Source organism: Leptidea sinapis, chromosome 7 (assembly GCF_905404315.1).
Source record: "Leptidea sinapis chromosome 7, ilLepSina1.1, whole genome shotgun sequence".
NCBI lineage: Eukaryota > Metazoa > Arthropoda > Insecta > Lepidoptera > Pieridae > Leptidea > Leptidea sinapis.
Genome location: NC_066271.1, coordinates 9,058,965 through 9,082,445, shown reverse-complemented (window position 1 = coordinate 9,082,445; position 23,481 = coordinate 9,058,965). Strand labels below are relative to the sequence as shown.

The following is a 23,481-nucleotide window of genomic DNA, read 5'->3' as shown; positions in this document are numbered from 1 at the left end:
AGAATGTTGTTATAGCTGAAAATTCGGAGATTTTCGACTCCAAAGTTTTTTTTTAGGAAGCAACTTCGAAATTTTTTATTGGATATTTTAAATTATATATAAATATTCTATTCAATTCAAAATTTTCATTAAGTCGTTCTTTGTGCACTGTATTTTTTGCCTCGAAAAATTTTCATCGCGTTATGTTGTAATTCACTCTCTATGAAACCATTTTTTGTGGATATTGAGGTATGACCGCGCCTTAAGGGATCCTCTCACCGGGAAATCTGATTTTTTTTTTTTTATTTTTATTATTTTCTTTATTTTTTATAAATTAAAGTTATTAGATATTTTACATAATATAATAGCTAATAAAATGCTCGTATAATGCCTTTATTTTATTAACGGTATGTGTGGATTGATACATCTACTATATTGTACTTTAAGTATGTACTCAATAGCAATAACTATGGTTTTTTCTTTTTAATTTCCATTTTTTGACTTAAGGCATTTAGTAATTAACGTTTGTGTATTTTGTTGCATCACTTTGCATTTATTGTAATTGAAATGATTTGATTTGATTGAAAATAACTGATTTGAAATTTAATTGAAAATAAGAGCCTGTAATACCATTCTGTTTTGAAAAGAGTAACCTTAAGAGTTTCTTGCACGTTCTTCTCTGAGGAAATCTGCCTTCCGAACGAGCTGTATGAAAAAATTACATATTTCAAGTGTAATGCAATTAACCTACGAAATAAAATATTTTTGATTTGATTTTATTTATGTCTCAATTGCCCAGTAATATATATAACTAGCTAGCTACGGCGCCCTTCAGACTGAAACACAATAATGCTTACACATTACTATTTCACGACAGAAAATGCCGACGTTGTGGTATCCATAATCCAGCCTCCCACTGACTAAATCCGAGGATATCTGAGTCTCGGTCAAAAGGAGCAAGTGTTCAGATGGAAGTGTAGGACCTTTTAATTATATCGCAGACCCGTGATATCACAGACTGCGAACAAGGAGGTGGGTGGGATTGTCCTCTCACTCTGTTTGCTAGAACAAGCACAGTTTTAACAGACAGGAGGGCTACATCCACCACAGTCCCAATTTTGGTAGTCCAAGGATGGATTCTCCAGGACTGCGAAGTCTAGTAGCATCCTGGCAGAGTGCCTTTACTCCGGGCGTGCTGGCCCAACTCGATGGTGTCTTTTAGGACATGACAGTACCACTGAGAGTTTAATGGTAATAATTAATGATATAACTAGAGTGATGATGAGATGAAAAATAAATATGTTTTTTTTTTCATTTATTTGAACAAATATGGACAAATAGTTGAATGGTAACATAAATAACGTAAATGGTGTCATAATCCAGCCAATCCCAATCCATACGGCGATTCAGAATTTGTTACGAGGTAATAGTTGCCTGGTTTTCTGAAAACGATAAAAATGAAACAATTTAAATTCAATACTGAATTCCTGGAAAATAAACTTACAGCAGAATTCTGAATTTTTATTTCTAAATACATTTTGTTCTGAACAAAATTCATTGAATAAATTGAATTCACAGAAACTGAGTGAAACAGATAATTGGTGTAGAACGCGCTATCAATATATATATTGATCTTTTTTTATTAGACAAATGAGTTCAAAGCAATTGAATGAAGAGTAGTATTTGTAATTATATAACTAGCTTCTGCACGTGACTTTGTTGATGTGAAATTAATATCGCGCTCTCCCTTTAATTTTTAACGGCATAATTTTTTTATTGATATCTCAGAGTTCAGACTGAGAATGGAGCGAATGCTCTCAGGCTATTTAATTACAAATTTTATTTCCTATTATAGTGCGCAAAGTTCGATTTTGCACATGGATTTCCGTTCGCAAAGTACCACTTTCACTCACGTTAACAAGAACGTTTGGGAATGTAGCTGAGCTGGCGGGAATGTTTGAAAATAATTATAGTGGTCGAACTTTGCGTAACTAATAGGAAAAATCGTATACGATACTCGTGCGCACGTAGGTTATCATACACGCTCTTCGCTCGTGCGGGAACGACCTACTTTGCGCACTTGTATCGTAACGTACTATTGAACGATATTACATATCTTTATATATATCATTTGCTTCTCAGGTCTGAATGGGTGGTGGTAGTTTTTGACATTCAAAAAATTATTTTAAATCCTATTTTGAATAAATTTAATTGAATCAGAGAGCATCGGGCAAGAGGCTCACATGATGGGAAGTGGTTGGGGCAACCACCCATGGACATCTGCAACACCAGGGTTCAAGAGATCCGTTGCCGGCTTTTATGGTGGTAAATTAGTCAAATCAGTTCAGGAAAACTGCAGCCGGTTATTGATGCCACTAAGTGTCTGTGCGAGGCAAGAAATTTCTCGCAAAATGCGTGGTTGTTGAATGCTTGTTCCATTTATCGTTCTCTGTACCCCTATTGATCGATTGAGTAACTAAAGCGTGACAGAGTAATTACAGACATTCGTATATATACATATAATACAATAGTAAGAGGCTGATGTTTATAGATTTTATTATGATATTGATGAAATACTCATTTGGAGGTTCTTTATTAGAGTATCAACAACGTCTGTATGTTTTTCAAATTCAGATGTTAATTCTCTAAATAGGCCACTTATATATAACATTTACGATCAATTTTTTCTTATAAGATTATGTATTATTATTAGAGATATAACTAAAATAAAGGCTCCATTTTGACGCAGCAAAATGTATTTAACTCACTATCTATATATATATATAAGAGATTTCCACGTATATAGTCACTCATCACGATATCTCTGGAACCATTAGAGCTAAAGACTTGAAATTTGGTAGGAATATTATTTTCACCGAGTAGAGGTCAGCTAAGAACTTCCAAAATTCCATCCGCAAGAGTTTTTTTTTATTATGAACAGAACAACGTCTGTCGGGTTAGCTAGTTTTATATATTATAAGTCTCAAGTACTATTACAACTATAAAAATACTTATGTCTAAATTTCACGCGTACGAGGTCACGGGCAAAAGCAGTTTATAATATATACTGGGATAATGTACTGCAAGACAAAATAATAAATAACTTACGCGTTTTGCTGTAGTGATTCCAATGAAAGAGTGATGGCATTTCTTTCTTTCTGCGAGTATCTTTTCCAAATTCTATAATTTCTTGCGTAAGAACCGATTATGGTTCCCGGAAACTTTATTGAATCAACTAGTAATTGCCAACTACGATGGTGGTTGCATAAATCTGTAATATACGACTTATTTCATCAAAGACATTAATTGAAAATCCTCTTTTTATTCATAATGAATGTATAAATTACCAAATAAGGGCATATGTAGAATAGTTCAGACAGCATGTACAATCTTTTTTCTATATACTGCTAAATAACAGAAATAGTCCATAATAAACTTTTAAAAATTCTCGCCCAATATTATGGACATAATAATGCAGGCATCAGTGGGAGGCTCCTTTGCATAGGATGCCGGCTAGATTATGGGTACCACAACAACGCCTATTTCTGCCGTGAAGCAGTAATGTGTAAACATGTGTTTCGGTCTGAGGACACCGTAGCTAGTGAAATTGGTGGGCAAATGAGACTTAACATCTATGTCTCAAGGTGACGAGCGCTATTGTATTGCCGCTCCGAATTTTTATGTTTTTCTAGAATCCTGAGCGGCACTATATGGGCAGGGTGTATCACTTACCATCAACTGAACGTAGTGCTCGTCTCGTCCCCTATTTTCATGAAAAAAAAAGGAATCGAGGGCAAGGAACTAGTTACAAGCGATTTATAAATAAAATTGTGAGCTGAAATAAATCTGTTTGGGAATATTTATATATTGAATTATACATAATCCCACAGCTCTTAAAAAGATTAAAATAATACACAAAAAATATAATCTGACAGCCAAAAGGGGATTAACATTTTAAAGGCCTGATGAATTTTAAGCATTCAACACCGTAAAACACCATGATTGTATTCGGACAGATGCTAGTCGGAATATATATGGATATGCATGTATGTGTGTGTGGGTAAGAGTGTGTGTATGTGTATTCGTTTTAATGTGAAAACTGAATGGAACATTGACGTTGTGTTTTATTTGATTTTTCAGTAATGGTAACTGATTCACCGAATTATTTTATTTTATTTTATGGAAAATTTAAATTTATAGATAAAACTTAAGTAATATTAAATTCATATAAATATTTACACGTCTATTGTATAGTATTTTCTTCGATTGATGCGAGTAAATGAAATAAATGAATTACTTTCTATGCTTTTTTATGGGAGCCGCCTCGATTTATATGATGTGCTGACATGCATGCGTGCATGCTGATCATCTGATGACCGCGCCGGTTGGTTGCATAAAAATCCTATATTTCGATGCTAGAGAATTCTACTACTACAACAAAATGTAATTTTAACTTCAGTTTAATTTTTAAGACTGTTTTTTGAAAGAATAACGATTGCCAGTTTCTATTGGATTTTTAAAACTTAAAATCCCAAGGAATTGTTTGAAAACGACATTACAAAGAGATAATTAGAAACTCTTATCAAACAAATAAATTTTTCTTATCGGTTTTGCAATCAACACAAGTATTTAGTTCTTTTCATTTTTGTTATTTTACCCGACATAGCCCAAATGATTGCGAAACTGTAGTGGCAGTGGGTAGGGCACATAGTTCGACGGACAGGTGGCTGTTGGGGCAGTAATGTCCTCAAATGGCGATCACTCGTACCGGAAGACGCAGTGTTGGTAGGTAAGATGGATCGATCAATATCACCGGAAGACGTTGGATGAAGGCAGTGCAGGACCGATCGTCATGGAGATCTTTGGGGGAGGCCTTTGTCCAGCAGTGGACGTCTTCCAGCTGATGATGATGACGACGATGATGATATTTGTTACGTTGTCAAAACTCACAATTGAAGTAATCTGTGTGCTTCTACGTGCGATCTGTGTACTGTGTAAATGTGTCCGTCAATCCATCAATCATTTCATCATCGCTAAAAGTCCACTGCTAACTACAAAATAAGCTGTGTGGCAAAATACGGGGAGTGTTGCGAAGTGCTGTTACACCTGATTCCTGCCGACGAATTCCACCTTCGCACAAGTTAGGATATCGTCTCTACCATCTGGATGTGTGGCGGTCCTCCACAGTGCGGTTTTCAAAGAGCTATCTTCCACGTACTACATAGCTGTGGAATGAACTTCCTTGTGCGGTGTTTGCGGGATGATACGACATGGGTACCTTCAAATAAAGCGCGTACACCTTCACTAAGGCCGGCAACGCTCCTGTGATTCCTATGGTGTTGCAGGAGAGAGTGGGCAGCGGTGATCACTTAGCACCAGGTGACGCGTACCATCGTTTGTCCTTGGCTATAGCCAACTGTATTAAGATCACTGGTCCATATATGGACTATAGTTATCTAGAAGGAACAGCTTACCAATAAATAACAATTGTTTAAATTTTTGCAATTTGCTGCATTTAAAGAAAATTTAAAAAGCATTAAAACGTGCATCTAAACTTACATCAAAAGCCGACGCATTTAGTTGCCTGACTAATTCTGGCTTCTGTTTTGTACGGACGTTAATAGTCCGACTTTAAGCCCTTTGTGCGCGGTTAGTTAAGTTAATTGGTGATTGGCACTTGCAGCTTTTAGAACGCCAGAAGAATATAGGTATTTGTATTCTGTTCAATTAAAAAATGGTCTCATCTTGGTCCTATCTAGAGTTTTTACTGTAGAATTTCGGTTTTGGCTTAAATCAATGTATATCAAACCTGGGTGTATGACGAATTATTAATTAAACAATAAATCAATAATTAGTTACATCAGAGACAGCGAAGTACTTTGTGATCATAGTTATTTATCAGTCCCTTTTTCATCTGATAATATTTAGCTTATTTTAATCTCAATCTGCTCTAGGGCAATTAAAAGATACTTTTCTTTGTTTACGGTGATTAATTATCTTATTAGAATAAGGTAAAATGGAACACTACCAGCAAGAATGGATTATGTACATGGAAACAACTTGCCAAAAAGAATTTAAATCGCACAGCACGTTTATTTTATTGCATTTACGAAGAGCTGATATAAAGTCAAAGTCAAATAAATTTTCAGTTAGTCTGCTTAAGCCTAATTGAAAAGCGCTCTTGAATCGTCGCTATAAATATTTATTTTAAATTACTGAATGTACCATATTTTCGGAATCGGATTAGTAATCGCATCCAACAATAACAATCATTTCTTAACTATAACAGGTAGACCTAGCACCAAAAGCAGCACCCATTCAAGAGATGATCCATGGACCAGCCATCGTTCCCTTCGCACATATTTGAGGGAAGTAGATGAAACGGCACACGACGCCACCGCAAGCAATGCCATTTCAGTGAGCATAACGAACCGTATAATCACTTATCTTAGCCAGGCTTACCTTCCTCCGAAAAAGGAGGTCCATTGTCACAGCCGGGTTGCCTGACAGGTCCCAGATGTCTAAAATTTGGCCAGAAATCAATAGTACCTATGGCAGCCCTACATCCATATTTACTCGGATCTGTGTGTACTACAGTAACAAGGCTAGCTGATTCAGAGTTAAGTCGTAAGACAGCCGGCTTATTTTCAAACCCAACTGCAGCTGGATCTAGACCTATAATACTGAAATAATTCAAAATAGATTTAATGATATGTAAAACTTGTACAAGTAGCAATTTGGACTGAAAATGCGTGGCAACTTTATAACTCAGAGCAATATCTGTATGTATGTCTGTATCTCTTATAATTATGTAAGGCAGAGTCCACACGTAAAGATCGACGGCCGAAAAAAAGCTGAAGAACTATAGATATAATTTTTGTAGGTGTATCTAAAAGTCTGACAGCTTTCTTGGAACTTACAAAGGTCTTTGACACATTCATGGGAACAATCCCACTCTTGTGGAGATTAGAGGTCCTAGGAATTCATCACGAAACACTGTCGTCATGACATATACCATAATGTCAGAATAGACGAAGTAAAGATTGACTGGCACCATCGCACTAATGCAAATGTGAAATTTGGCGAACCGCAGGGTAGTGTCGTTGGCCCGATGCTCTTTTGATGTATATCAACAAAGATATTAACCTATGCGGGATGACACAGCAGTTATTTTCTCTGATGTTTCGTTGTCGTCCATAAGCGTGTCTCAACTCTAAATCTCTTATTTATTTATTTAAGGAATACAACAGCTAATACAATTTCAATAGATACTTAAGTAGTAACAGACAGCCAATTACAGGTTTTCACTAATAGAAGTAGTATAAAATATGGTGAAACTGTTTTTCGACTCAAATTCCTACCAATAAAGGTACTTTAAAAAGACTTAATAACAAAGACAATACTTAATTAAAAAAAGTTAAAGTTTATGCACTGCCTTGCCTTCTTGCTTGCTTGCTTGTAGCAAATGAGTCAATATCTAATAATCTACTGACATCATTCACTGTTCTACACCCCCGCACCAAATATGAGTCTTGAACATAATTACTACTAACTACGAGACCACCAAGTTTTGTCTTGTCTTTAAATATGTCAAAAACAATCAATTTAATATCATAAGACTTCCATCCAGAATCCAGATTATAACGCATATATTTTGTGGTAAAATTAAAAAAAAAATTGATGTGTGAAGTAACGGTAATAATAATATGTTAAATAGTAATTATTTTTGCTTTCTAAAAATTAAAAAAGTATAAAACGCCAAACTTAATATTATTATCCAAGATATTATATTATCCAATTTACTGACATATCTCAGTTATAATAAAAAATAGCCTAAAAGTTTCAATATTATTGTTATGTATACGTAACTATTATATAAAGGTTACCTTGGCAAAAGAATTCCACTTAACCTCAAATTATTTCCTGTGATTCCAAAGATGTGGGCGCCAAGGGAATGTCCAATTAAAACTAGATTGCTAAGGTTCATTCCGGCGTCCGAGAGATTGGCTACTGTCTCCGCGAACCTAACTCCAAGCTTAAAACAAAATATGAACGAGTTAAGTCCTCCATCCACTGCTCCATGCCAAACTATGGCTAGCTATATACCTACGTAATAATAAAATGTTGCAAGAAAAAAAGAAACTTATGGCTACTATATATATATAAATGAATTGCTGTTCGTTAGTCTCGCTAAAACTCGAGAATGGCTGGACCGTTTTGGCAAATTTTGGTCTTGAATTATTTGTGAAAGTCCAGAGAAGGTTTAAAAGGCGAATAAATAAGAAAATGCTCGGAATTAACAACAAATTTGTTTTTCCTTTGATGTGTCCATACATAATTTCTATGAGAGAATTTATTGACGCACGGTTTGACAGTTCTTCTGTGAAACAATTTCATTACTACAGCAGGGTGCATATTTTACGAAGTAATCTTGATGTTGTGATATATTATTGACAAATTCATAAAAAAAACATTATTTTATTTATTATGTACAGAACAGCGTCTGTCGGGTCAGCTAGTTTTAAATAAATATATATTTAAATCTATGCAAAGTGATACAACAAAATTATCAAACGTTTCAATTTACTCAAGGAAGTCACACAAAAATGTGTCACATCATGAATGACCCCCAGAGTGACTGAGTAAAATGGATCAATTCACTAGACTATTCATTCATTCATAATGTGGGGTACATTCAGAGTCATTTCTACTACTTAATCTATTAATTATTATTAGCATCAATTCATATCTCAGAGGTCTTAAATGCGAACTACCCACTACGTTTTAAATATAATGTTTTTTTTATGTAATAAATAACAAAGTATTTAAGCTGCCTCAAATGTGCAATTGCGCTTATACCTGACTATAAAGTCATAATTTTTTTTATTGACACACTTTTACGCAAATTATCTTGCCCCAAACTAGGCATAGCCTGTAGTACTATGGGTACAATACAGCGATATATGTAATAATAACATACATATAAACATCTATGCCTCGGAAACACATCCATCAACATTCATATTCATCATATAAATGATTGCACATACCTGGGATTCGAACCCGGGACCTCTAGCTTAGTAGTCAGGGTCACTAACCATTCGGCTATATCGGTCGTCAAAATATAAAGATTTAATTATTATTATAGAATAACTATTGAGTCAATAGCTTATTTTGTCATGTTACTAAATTTATTGATAATTTAATGTAGTATTGAATATTACGAACCATTGATTGGAGATCTTGCTATATTTATTAAATCTATACCAATAGTAAATACAAGTAAAGATCACAAAGTGTGAAAGCATGTCAGTACCTGTCTGGCATTAGGTGCAGCCCATTTTACGTAAGAGCTAGTGAAGCTGGACATAGTGTCGGCTGCCAAATGCTCCCAATTGAGAAGTGCCACATTACTTTCACCTCGCTCCAGATACGCTCGTACTACGCCCGTTACGGCCGGCCCATTGGGATTACCTGCGATGCATTCATTAACATCAATTAAGCTCTATTCTACTATCGATTTTAATGAAACTTTACGACTCTATTTATCTTTTAAGCTTATTCTAAAATTGATTAATGAATAGGAGGACAAACGAACGTACGGGTTGCCTGGTGTTAAGTGATCACCACATTCTCTTGCAAAAATAGAAGAGTCACAGGAGCGTTTCCGGCCTTTAAGGAATGTGTGCGCGCTTTTTTTGAAGGTACCCATGTCGTATCGTCCCGGAAACACCGCACAAGGAAGCTCATTCCACAGCTTTGTATTACGTGAAAGAAAGCTCCTTGAAAACCGAACTGTGGACGCAATTTATGCATTAACGTTGTCAGGGGTACCGAATAGGACACATTGACTCATATTTTTGACCACATTACCATCACCCACGATAATACCATTTACTTTCCTTATCTAAATAAGTTTTCTTTATTTAATTAAGTTTAATTATAATAAATCTATTTTTTCTATATGTTTTACCTCATTACCATGTGCTTTGGAGGCCGTGACTTGTAGCACTGGTATTCGTTACCTATTTCAAGCACCGGTCTCTCACAATTGAAACAATGTTTTAATATCGATTTTAATCAATTGTGTATACTAAGTTTTTATTGTGAGAGAAAATTAATATATTTTGAATTTTGAATGAATTTTATCTTGAACTCGTTAAGTGATCCCGAGGGAGAGTAATACGAATTTAATTGGGGCGAAGTCACGAGCCTTGCCATAAATGCAGTTAAAAGTAATAAATGATATGAATAAATATTCCTTTTAAACTTATTTCTAAAATCTCGAACCGATAGAACCGAGAAGTGATTTCATTTCATTACATCATTTATTTGTACTCATGGGTAGGATAGATACATAAGATGTTACAGATCATAATAAAAGTTCTTCATTCTTGCCAGCTTGTATAGCGTACAAATAATTAATAATAAAAACTTATCAAAGAAATATAAATAAACACAATTTCAGTGAATTAATATCTAAATAATTGTCAAAGCTTCAGGTAGTAAGTAATTAAATTAAATAAAATGATATTTTAAACGTCAATTGAGTGAAGCATGTGAAAAGAAGTCTTTTAAAGAATAGTACGATTTTGTCAGTAGGAGATTAAATAATAAGTGAAAAGGTAAATATTGAAAAAAATAAATAAAAAACAGCAACGGAATTGGGCTGGCCACAAACCAAAGGCAAGTAACGAAAGTAGGAGTAGCTTAACGTCAAAAAACTGGCACCCATTTGACGTCAATAGAAGAAGAGGAGAGAGAAGTTTTTGTTACTTATTAAGGAATGCTGTGGTTCCCCACAGCGAATACTTAAGGTTAATGAAAGAAGAAGAATGGGGGGTTTTTACTCAGGAGTGAGATTTCTCGATATAATATCAAATCAAATCAAAATATTGTATTGAAAGTCATGGTACATTAGGACATGGACATTAGATGGGTAGACAATATGTGACGGCCTGCAAGGACACAGCAATGTTTTATATAATATAAATAAGTTTTAACACAAGTAAAATAAATAGTGACAGTTTTATATTAAATAAACAGCTTGCAAATTCGATTCTCCAATCAACAAATAAACGTGTCTCGTGCTTTTTACAAAACCAACACTTCAGAGTGTTGAAATAGATATTTCATTGAAATCTTATGAAACGGTATCCTATAAAGGGCAAAAACTTGACGTGAGCAAACCCGCGGTGCAAAAATATACAAAAGTGAAAAGCTATAGATAAACACTTATTTACAATAACTACATTCAGTACTGCGCAGAATTACTTTTGAGCTTCCCGATTATATAATTTATGATTGTATTCAATTTGCACTCAAAAGCAATTTACGATTATTGAGTTCCATCGCTGCGATACCTATTAAGGTAACACGAAAAATATTTTTGGTATCACATTGGTACATCGATTAAACAATTCTTCAGTACTATTTTTTTCCAAATAATGGCTCTGATTGATATGAAAAATGATTATCATCCCCATTGTTAAGCTATTACTTACTAGTAGTTGCCCGTTGCATTTACAACTAAAGATTTTATCTGTATAAAATGTTTAATATGAGAATATTCATGTCATAAACATAGGTGTCTGCTAATTCGATTACAATCACAAACCATCGACAAAGTTGGCATAGCGACATCTCATTCTGCAAGTACGCACGCCAAGAAAGGGAAAATATTAGTTGGATACTTAAACTTACAGACAATAGATCCAAGTAAATAACGCAAATCCCCCCGTCTGTATGAAAACCAAGCGTACCATTTTTTTGTACCAGCTGTGACGTATTTAAAAATGCCAGTGTATTGAGCCTAACGTTTAGCCACTCACCTCATCATTAGTTGACGTTTTCAGTACATCAATAGTCGGTATTGCTTATGTTCAAAATATATTTAGCGCATAAATGTTATTATAAGATCAGTGAATTTTTAATAGAAAATGACTTTGAAGCCTTGAAGTAACATTGACAAATAAGTATTTAGTAACTGCGTATTTTGAACATAATTTTTAATTTAACTATGACATTTATAATATTTTTTCTTAATAATGATATGGTCGCTCTTATTTTTAACTTCATGATGCAATTAATTTAATTTAACTTTATTTCAAGATGTAATCAATTTTGTTTTATGATAATTATTATGATTGAGTATGCTCAATAACGGGCACGACTTGGAGAGCTAAAATGTATTTAAATAATGTATCTATAATGTATTACCCTAGTCAACAAATAAAGATCTTACTTACTTACTACTTACTTATTACTAAAATCGGCAATGTATTATAAATCATAATAAAAAAGGATTGTGTGTTTTATAAAAGTAAAAGTGAAACTTTTTTTTCACATTATAGACATTTAACTAAAACACTTACTAGCTGTGTCGTTGTTTACCAAAAGCAAATAAAAGTTTTACTTTAATAAATAACAACATTTACATTAAACACTGACAAAAACAAACAAAATAGCGTGGAGCACTGGCACAAATGAGTAATAGTCTATACACTATACGGTCAGTTGCTGCGAACTATAGGCGCCGCCCGACCGTCACGCGACATGCAACACACAGACGAAAAAGTTTGAGAAGATGTAATAAAATTTTCACTTTAAAAATAAAATAAAAGCGTCGAAATTGCTCCTCTTTTTGTCGTCTTTTTGACACGCGAAGTACATACACTCGCTGCATCTATTTGGATCCATGGCATGTATGTGCTTAAACTAATACAATACGCTTTCCTCATCAAAACCTTATTACTATGAATGTTTTATTAATACTAGTAACACACTATCTGTTTTAACTGTCTAATCAAAATCTCTAACGGCCGTTCCCAATATACTATCTATAGATAGAGATAAATATGTTCTACTGTCAGTAATTAGCTGTCAATAATCTGAAGCTGTCCAAATATACCCGATAAGTCATTCTTATCGCTTTATATTGGGACGCGTGAATTGCAATTTTCATACAAACTTCTATCGCTGGTAAGCTATACATAGTCCCATTGACAGACAGCGTGTAACGGATAAGGTGAGTTATCGTCGATAAGTTTATTGGGACAGAAAAGTCAACGATTGTTACGAGTTCTATCTCAAGTAAGAGATAGACTGAATATTGGGAACGGCCGTAAGTAAAACTCACCAGTAAAACCATGGCAAAACACGACAGTGCTGCGAGTGTCATTGTACCACTCTGTAGACATAATGTCGTGAGCTTCACCTAAAGGCAATTCCTTAAAGTTTTCAAACGAGCTGAAAATACAACTTAACTTTATTTAAATTCAACTACTTTCTAGTACTTCACCTAGATAATGATAAAAGTGAAATACTTTTACGACGCGCGTGCACAGTAAGTAAGAAAGGACCAGTGGGAGGCTCCTTTGCACAGGATGCCGGCTAGATTATGGGTACCACAACGGTGCCTATTTCTGCCGTGAAGCAGTAATGTGTAAGAATTACTGTGTTTCGTTCTGAAGGGCTCGTAGCTATTGAAATTACTGGGCAAATGAGACTTAACATCTTATCTCTCAAGGTGACGAGCGCAATTGTAGTGCCGCTCAGAATTTTTGAGTTTTTCAAGAATCCTGAGCGGCACTGCATTGTAATGGGCAGGGCCTATCAATTACCATCAGCTGAACGTCCTGCTCGTCTCCTCCCTTATTATCATAAAAAAAAGTATAGCGTGAATTGATATATATTCTTTTATTTCTATTAGACATGAAAACGTTATACCGATAAAAAAATATTTATTTAATACGGTGGTTATGATATCAAATAACTGAGATAGATCTTATAAAAAATAATTATATTTTATTAAACTATTTTTTGTATCATTGAGATGTTAACTAGGGTTTTTATTGTCCATGTAAACCGTATTTAATATCTTTAATTTTTTTATTTTATTGTTTTTCTACAGTATTGTCACGTAGTTGTTATGCTATGCCGCATAATTTGCCGTTGTCTTCTTCCACTCTCACCTTACTTTCACGTCTACTTCACTTTATTTATATATGTCGCAGGTATAATATCAAAGCAGTGATATTATAATTTGTCTAGTGATATTATAATTAACCAGTAGATTATCAATTGGCTTAATTTTTTATAATTCAACGGCATAGTTTTAGTGACATTGTGTACCCGTATTCAACCTACTCCGGCGATCTTGACCAGATCGTCGGTCCATCTTGTTAGTGGAATAGTAGGACAAACGAGCGTACGGGTCACCTGGTGTTAAGTGATCACCGCCGCCCACATTCTCTTGCAACACCAGAGGAATCACAAGAGCGTTTTGGCCTTTAAGGAAGGTGTACGCGCTTTTTTTGAAGGTACCCATGTCATATCGTCTCGGAAACACCGCACAAGGAAGCTCATTCCACAGCGTTGTAGTACGCGGAAGAAAGCTCCTTGAAAACCGCACTGTGGAGGACCGCCACAATAACTTGTGGCGAGTCGTGCGATGGTGGAATTCGGCGGAAGGAATCAGGTTAAACAGCTTTTCGGAACACTCCCCGTGATAAATGCGGTAGAAGACACACAATGAAGCGACGTCTCTACGCAACGCCAAGTGATCCAGCCGTTCGCAGAGCACTGGGTCCCCGACAATTCGAGCTGCTCTGCGTTGCACGGGGCCAAATGGATCGAGCTGATACTGAGGTGCGCCAGACCAGAGATGACAGCAATACTCCATGTGTGGCCGGACCTGCGCTTTGTAGAGCGCTAGAATGTGGGCCGGGCCTTGAAGTATTGCCGTGCTCTATTGATGACGCCCAGCTTCTTCGAAGCCAATTTGGCTTTGCCCTCCAAATGGCCACGAAATTGGCAATCGCTCCAGATTTCGAGACCCAGTATTCCGATAATAGGCGAGACTTTAAGGGAAGTGTTGTCGAACAGCGGTCTTCCGGTACGTGGTTGATATATTTTGAGGACTTTACTGCCCGAACGGCTATCTGTACATCGAGCTATGTGCCCTGCCCACTGCCACTTCGTTTCGCAACAATTTGGGCGTTGTCGGTGACTTCGGTTCTCCTACAGATCACTTCATTTCTGATTCGATCTCGTAGGGAAACTCCAAGCAAAAGCCCGCTTTATTGCCCTCTGAGCGACAATGAACTTCCTCATGAGGCCCACAGTTAGCGACCACGTCTGCATTCCGTATATTATCACTGGCAACACACATGCATGTACTTGTGTGAAGCACGGTAAAAGGTGAACGGACGAGAATGGCGAGAGAGAGAAAAAGATGGAAGTCTTTGGAGGAGGCTTACGTCAAACGACGAGCTGTTGAGAATATCACAAAAATTAAATACAAAATTGTCATTATTACTTACAGGAATCAATGTCTTTTTATAAAACGTAGTATGAGGCATTCGATAGAAAATACTGAACCACAAATAGTACAATGAAACTTTAAAATTGAGTGAATTTCGCACGTCTACGTCTTGTACACAGTAGTGTCATAGAGCAAGAGCCCGTGGACCCCAGACGTTATTTTATAAAAGCTGAAAGTTTGTCAGCGCATGCTCCCAACACAGGTAAGAACGATGGACCATTACGGAGATAGGGTTACAGTGGCATTGTCAGGGAAACGGTACTAAAGGTGTGTAAAATACCGATCTAAATACATCAAATGAACGTAATTCTAGAAAAACGTTCCAAACCATAGTCATGTCGAAATTAAGTTAAGAATACAAAAACTGATCAAGTGTTTCATATTAACTGACTGACAAAAAATGGCAGCCCTACTGATACTCTTTAAATGACATCATGACTTAGTAGCCCAACCCACATGTATGGAATACTTATTTATTAAACATAAAACACGAATACCTTAAAATGTGATGTTTGTGGCTTGGAACGTTTGTCAGGAACAAATAATAAAGTGCAATTTTTCGGTATTACCTTCAGAATATTATTAAAAATCACGGTATTGTTCCGGTATTAAGGTGTGTAATACACACCTTTAGTACCGTTTACCTGCCAAAGCCACTGTAACCCAAACTCCGTAATGGCCGATCGTTCTTACCTGTGTTGAGAGCATGCGCTGACAAACTTTCAGCTTTTATAAAATAACGTAGGTCTGGGCGTGGCTCATAGATCATCAATTTCGTACAATAGATTCACATCAGTAATTATAGTGGTTTTGTTACCTGAAATAAAATCGCATTCTGGCATCAATATCATCGCTGCCGCAGAGAGCTGAAAATAAAATATCAAAGTAATGCAACCAGTAAATAACTATTAATTAGTGAAGTATCATATTTATCTTTTCATTATTATTTGTTAACTTTACTTTAATAATAGTAAATATATACTTTAATAATAGTAAAATTAATACTATCATTAGGTGGAACCAAGAATACTGGCAGCATTACCGCGTTGGAAAGCAAGGCTGATCCGTTGACGGAAGTAGCTGCCAGCGCTTGGGTTTCCAGTAGCCTTATTGAGGCGCGAAGATAGTACTTTGAACATTCTCCGCCCCTCTGGGCCCTACGAGCCAAGTGTCTCGACACCAAACGGCACAAAGATGTATGACTCACTGAGGCCAACATATTTGCGACGCTTGCTGTCTTCGGCAGTCGAAGCAGCAGCCCCAGCACCAACTGACGTAACTTAGACATGAGAAGGAGCCAGAGTGTCGACGCAAGTAGCGTCCCACACCAGCGCCCTTCCCCGTGCCCAAGCCACCAACGTCATTCCATCAGGACGCTTGCCATCGCGGCGGGTAATAGCATTTGGCTCTAAAACAGCTGGTATATTAAGAGCGGCAAATGCCATGCGGATGACTTCATTAATGCTGGCGTGCCGATTTTAGGCAGGATAACCCGTGACGTCCAAGAACATCTACCTGAACGCCACATCTACATTGATGTGGTAATAATTAATAATTTAATAATTATTTGAAATATACACTGTGGATGTATTACAAGGTGGTCCCTGTTGTTACTTTGTTATCATAAGGATAACTCTATCAACTATCTCAGGAACGCAGAGATAATATAGTTGAAATTAACAAACTTACACTTGAAGCGTAAATAAATTAAATTTCTAAATAAACCCGTCAAAAGATAAGGTCATTTAATAATGACCATGAAATTTGGTGGGTAAAAGTTGCACAAATAAAGGAAAAATCATTATATTTTGATATAAAATCACTACACTATTCTAACTACTAATCACTACAATTATTCGAGAAACTTTTTACTCGAGTACGTTTTTTAGGGTTAGTTAATAACCTGTAATTAACATTTATAGTTTTGACTCTTACTTTACATTAATATTTTACTATGAAATATAAGATTACATATTATAGTAAAGCAATGTGTATATCTCAAATATATAAAATTGTCATGTCGCGGTGTTTGTAGTTAAACTCCTTCGAAACAGCTTGACTGATTCTCATGCGATTATGAGTGCATATTGGGTAGGTCTGAGAATCGGACAACATCTATTTTTCATCCCCCTAAATGTTAAGGGTGCTCCACGCCAATTTTTTTTGACATTTTTTTTTAAATTTGATTGATTATGAGTCAGCATTAAAAAATACATACAACTTAAAATTTTCACCCATCTACGATCAACAGTTACTTTTGTATCGCGATTTTAATATCGGCAATACAACGTTTGCTGGGTCAGCTAGTTATTATATTTATTATGACTTTTTACTTAAGGCCATTCCCAATATTCAGTCTCTCTTACTTGAGATAAAAATGGTAACTATCGTTGACTTTTCTGTCCCAATAATCTGTCAATGGGACGAGCTTAGCTTACGAACTATAGAAGTTGGTATGGAAATTTCAATTCACGCATCCCAATATAAGGCGATAAGAATGACTTATCGGATATACTGGGACAGCTTCAGATTATTGACAGCTAATTACTGACAGTAGAAGGTAGTAATTTATCTCTATCTGTAGATAGTATATTGGGAACAGACGTAGTGGTGTAAATCACAGTGAAAGATTCCGTTATCCAAATTATTTAAGCTTTCTTTAGTATTAATTCCGCCAATATTTGTCTTTAAAAAATCGACATATTTAATCAAAGTTTATATAATTTTAAAATAACAATTAAGAAGCACAGTACCATAGAACTCAAATATTAGTTGAACATTAACATTAAGATTAGTTGTAAATAATATAACGCTGTGTACAATAGTTAGATTTACAATTTTATATATGATTTAATTATGATAAGATCTTTATTTTTATTTTATATTTCACATGTTTTACTTTGTATTCGTTTTTGTACCTAAATTAAATAAACAAATAAATAAATAAAACAATTCGACACGTGTTTCGCCTCTATACGAGGCATCCTCAGGACGTGTTGTCTCGCCAAAATCTGGCACGAGACTCTATTTTTTGCCTAGATTTTGGCGAGACAACACGTCCTGAGGATGCCTCGTGTAGAGGCGAAACACGTGTCGAATTGTTTTAAAGACAAATATTGGCGGAATTAACACTAAAGAAAACTTAAATCATTTGTATAATTATGGCTTTCCGCAAAGTAACGCCTAATTCAATAAAGATTCCGTTACTTAAAAAACATACAATTCATGAATCGACTTTACATCAACATAGCGTATAAAAAGTTTTAATTCATCTCCTTGAATTCCATGATTTCTTAAATAATAATACAATGCACTTTCTATTCAATGTATTGAGAGCACGAGAAAGCTACAAAACATGTTATAAACTCGTCGTTATGTGTCGGAAATTTATATTCTTGATATATAAATTCATTCGAGACAAACTATATTACCAACGTAATACTTTATTGGTATTGTAAGATCTTTACTCACAACCGGTAAAAGAAATCCAATGTAGGCTGTTACGAAAAAAAAAACAATCTTATAAATGATGGATGCGACTTGTTTCGAGATTATTATAACTTGATGTGCCGATAAAGTGTGATTGTGTAAGATACTGTTTAAATTAAATACTTATTCGCCCGACTTCGTTGAGGCTGGATTGAATGGTTTTTTTAAATAAGGGACAAGACAAGCTGGACTTTAAGCTGATCGTAATTGATACGCCCTGCCCATGATAATGTAGTGCCGCACAGGATTTTGCCGCACCGCTGAGCGGCACTACAATTGCGCTCGTCACCTTGTTAAGTCTCATTTGCCCAGTAATTTCAATAGGTACGGTGGCCTTCAGACTGAAACACAATAATTCTTACACATTACTGCTTCACGGTAGAAATAGGCGCGGATCTGGTACTGATGGGTACCTAGCCGGCATCCTGAGCAAAGGAGCCTCCCATTGGTAAATATTTATTTATTTATTTATTTGGAAACAAATACAGATACATCCTTAAACATAAAGTAGACAAAGTAAAAATAGAAATATGGACACAAGGATGTCTCCTTAAACAGTTTCACTAAGTACAATAACGAATAAAAGCAATTATATGAATATATATACTAATATAAGCAAGTAAACTAAAGTACCTACGTCTTTTCAATAGCAAAAAATGCATACTTTTGTTTGAAGACCCATATAGCCCGGTGGTTAGTGATCCTGCCTGCTAGAAGTCCCGGGTTCGAATCCCGGTAGTTGCAATAATTTATATGATGAATGTGGATGTTTGTTTCTGAGTCATGGATGTTTATTATTATATTTAATATCCGGATGACCGAGATTCGGAGAGAGGATCGGATTTTTAAGAATGTACAAATTTTAACAAAAAAATACTAATAGGAAATCTGGACTCGAACCGGGGTCTTCTGCTTTCCGGATCACCTTTCCATTCTAATGTTATTGTAGCTGTTTCTCATTAAAACACGAATAAAACTTTATTTTTTTAAATTGAAACCTAGTGAGATCGATTTATCTCCCCCGAAATTCCCTACTAAATTTTATGAAATTTTGGATCCGTTTCCGAAATTCAGATTATATATTTATTTACACAAGAATTGCTCGTTTACATATATTAGATGTATGTTTAAGTAAGCATATAAATGTAATGTAAATATATCGTTGTCTTGCAACCCATGGTACAGTCTCTCTCTCTCTCTCTATCTCTATTTTGGGGCTAGATAATTCGTGTAATGTGTTTCAAAATTATTATTCGAGTTTATGTAGAACTTATAAATTTTTACTAGTAAAATATATCCCTTGCCGCAGTGTTAATGTATTCTGCGGGATAAATAAAAATCTTTTATATACTTATTATACTTTTAAAGAAACAAATTCGGTCAGTATACTTAATATAATAGTAATTTAGTAACATAGTTATTGATTATGCCATTAATTTTAAAAATGCTCTAAAATTGTTGTGAAGCTTCATAGGGCTACCAATCTTATTTTTGAGACATTGAAAAATTCAAGAAATAAAGATACAACTTTTGATATTAATGGCAACTTTTCTACAATACTTCATAATACCGTTAATGCAATTGTTTTGTATAGAACAACGTTTCCCATTTGCCGGGTCGCGACCCGGTACCGGGCCATCTAAATAAAATACCAGGTCGCGACATTCCCGCCTTGTTTAAAGAAAATACCGTTGGAAATGGATTCTGTAATAAAAAATTATTTAGCAACTCCATACTTCGTACTTAAATTTTGTGGCCAAATTGTGGCGATACCAAAGTATGTAGTACTATTAAACCTTTTTAATATTATTAATCCTTTCTTTTACCGCTGTTTGAAACTATACAATAATCAAATGTCTTACTTGGATCCTTTTAATATAAGAACCTTTAAAAAATCATTAATTAACGATTTGTTTACAAAAACCAATAATTAATGTTTCTTTTTTCTCTCTTTATTGTTTTCTTTTGTATTTGCGTTATTGTTCATTTCCTACTCAAAATACTTACTTCCTGCATATTCACATTAATTGTTAACTACATTATAATTAGTGGGCACTCAAGGTCCCTTACTATAATACTTAATAGTATTAAAATAAGAAATTTTTAAGTACATGACTGTTTGCTGCCAAAATAAAATAAATGTGTACTATTTTACCTAATGGAACCAGCTTGGGCTTAAAATTATTAAATTGGTCACGAAGGGGCAGTGTGACAAATTAACGGGCTACGGCAGAACAATGTTTAGGAAATACAACAACATTCTAAACAACCAGTTTCTAACAAAAATGCTGACGCTATTAAAGACAACGCTAGATAATTATTTTAATGTTAATAATAACTCTGGCTATCTTTAAAATGACCACTTTGGATGAACGTAGAGAACTTCTGGATCTTCTGTTTACTCATAAAGTATTCAACGGCTTTATCGACTGCCCTGAATTGCTTAATAAATTTATTCTAAGAGTACCAGTAAGAATTCCACGTAAGCCTATTACTCCATTTTGTCCTCCACTTCGTCGAACGATCCTAGGTACCAATTCCCCAGTCGCACGATTATGTAAAATTTTAAATTCTTATAGCGTAGCTGATATTGACATATTTGCTGATTCCTTAGCCAAATTCCGCAAGACCATTTGCACCAACGTTGGTAATCTTTTATAATGTTATAATTGTAAAATTAATGTAAATGTGTATAACTATGTAATCTACTCATTAATTAATAAAAAAAAAATCGTAACTTATTCTATATAATACCTAAAATTTATTATTTCTGTGCATGCTGTGTTTATTTGTAAGTAATCACTGCATTTAATTCCTAGTTTTTAGTTCTACTTTTTATATTTGTGTGTATTATTGTAAGTGATTGTAAATAAACCTAATAAATAAATAAAATAAATAAAAAAAAACTCACCGATGTGTAGTAGAAACACAACAGCAACCACTAGCGACTTCATTTTGTAAAATTTTGTTCGATTTAATTCGTCTCCTTGTGTTTATATAGGGGCTCGTATCACGAAACTGTCCCCTTGACACGATGAAACCAATTTTATCTCGTATTTGTTTAGGGTTTGATACTTAATTTATTCAAACAATTGGTAGTGTTTCACTTATTTTCGTCATGTTTTCTAATACCTACAGTTTATTTAGTGTATCATGGATTCTTTCGTCGCTACTGCCATCTGTTTTTGATAGCCTCCATATGTAGGGAACCTATTTTGAGTTTATCAATTATTGACGCTTCTTATAAGATATTTATATATTGTAACGGATTTATATAGCTGAGTTAGGATAGGAGACCAAAAATAAAGCCTAATGAATGACCAAGGGAGGCAATTTTAAGTGTGCAACGTTCAAATTCAATGACGAGAGGCTAAGAATAAGTGTCACACTTGGCTATTTTAAACGATTGTTTTCTTTGGAATCCAATTGTAATTATTTATTATAATATAGTAGTTGTGGCTTCTATTTCATCAGCGTAGCTTTAATTCTTACTTGATATACTTATATAACATCATTTCAGCCACAACAACCACTGCTGGACAAAGACCCCCAAACATCTCCACGACAATCGCTCCTGCGCTACCCTCATCCAACGTATTCCGGCGATCTTGACCAGATCGTCTTGGCTGCTTAGGTTCAACACACTTTTATATCTTCCTCTAGTACTAACTATCACCAAATTATTTTCCATTGGCGAGCAAGTAATATTTTATCTAGGGATAATATAATCGATATTTTTCAGACTTACTTTATGTCAGCTAGGATGCTCCTAAGCTAAGCCGGCGTTTCTTTAATCAGTATGAAGTTACTATGTTAAAAGTAGACACTGGATCTTTACTTGTATATGAACTGTTTTAATTCTGTATTTATTTTAAATTGTGCAGTAATAATAGGTAGTGTTGTGTAAGAATAGGTAGTGTGTATTCATATTGTTCAATTTAATTATTCTGTCACTACCGGTTGAGACCTATAATTGGCTCACAGTTATGTAAATTAACATACAAGATACCTAATAGCTGTTGGTCTTCCTAATAAATAAATACATAATATCAGAATACCTGAAATACTGTGAGGAAAGTAATTGGTATTAACCGTTTTTATTAAAGTGAGTAAATAAATAAACCATTATTCGGTTGTTTCATAATTGGGCAGCCTGTATAATGGATCCGATACTGACCTGTGGACCTCTAAAAGGCATTAATTTTTCAAAATTGATTCCATTACAATTCTTTTTGATGTCATTTCTAATATACTAGATACTACTACCACTTGGGAAACAAAAGGCGCTCTGAGAGAGAAGAAGCGGCGCAAGAAACTCTCCCAGAATTTTTGCGGTCTTTTTAATAAAATATACAATATTGTACTGTCATTGCTATTGCTTTAAAATAATCATTATCTAGTCCCAGGCTGTCGGATCACTTAAATATTCAGCTGTGGAGTAGTAGGATTTAGGAGTACGACATAGCCATTTTTTAATAAATCATTAAAAGTTATTTATAGATAATGCCTGAACTTTATTATAAAAGTGTACCCTTAAAGCTATTATGTATCTTATGAAGCCTAATAGTATTAGTTACAAGCAATCCCTTATTTCTTGAGTTATAATAATGAAAATCACTATTAAGACCAAATAGGTAGCGATTTTTGTGAACGTATATTAAATTTTCATAAATGTACTGACAATGAAC

General features: G+C 34.8%; 1 protein-coding gene across 1 annotated transcript; it reads right to left on the bottom strand.

Annotated features, from left to right (window-relative positions):
- Positions 1–1,279: 1,279 nt before the first annotated feature.
- On the bottom strand, positions 1,280–21,801 carry LOC126965354 (phospholipase A1-like). Its single transcript, XM_050808890.1, has 8 exons — positions 21,705–21,801; positions 16,122–16,170; positions 13,118–13,227; positions 9,296–9,453; positions 7,866–8,014; positions 6,442–6,662; positions 3,088–3,250; positions 1,280–1,421 (listed from the first exon to the last, which is right to left on the bottom strand). The coding sequence occupies exons 1-8, from the start codon at positions 21,745–21,747 to the stop codon at positions 1,352–1,354; spliced, it is 963 nt and encodes a 320-aa protein (XP_050664847.1). The 5' UTR covers positions 21,748–21,801; the 3' UTR covers positions 1,280–1,351.
- Positions 21,802–23,481: the final 1,680 nt, after the last annotated feature.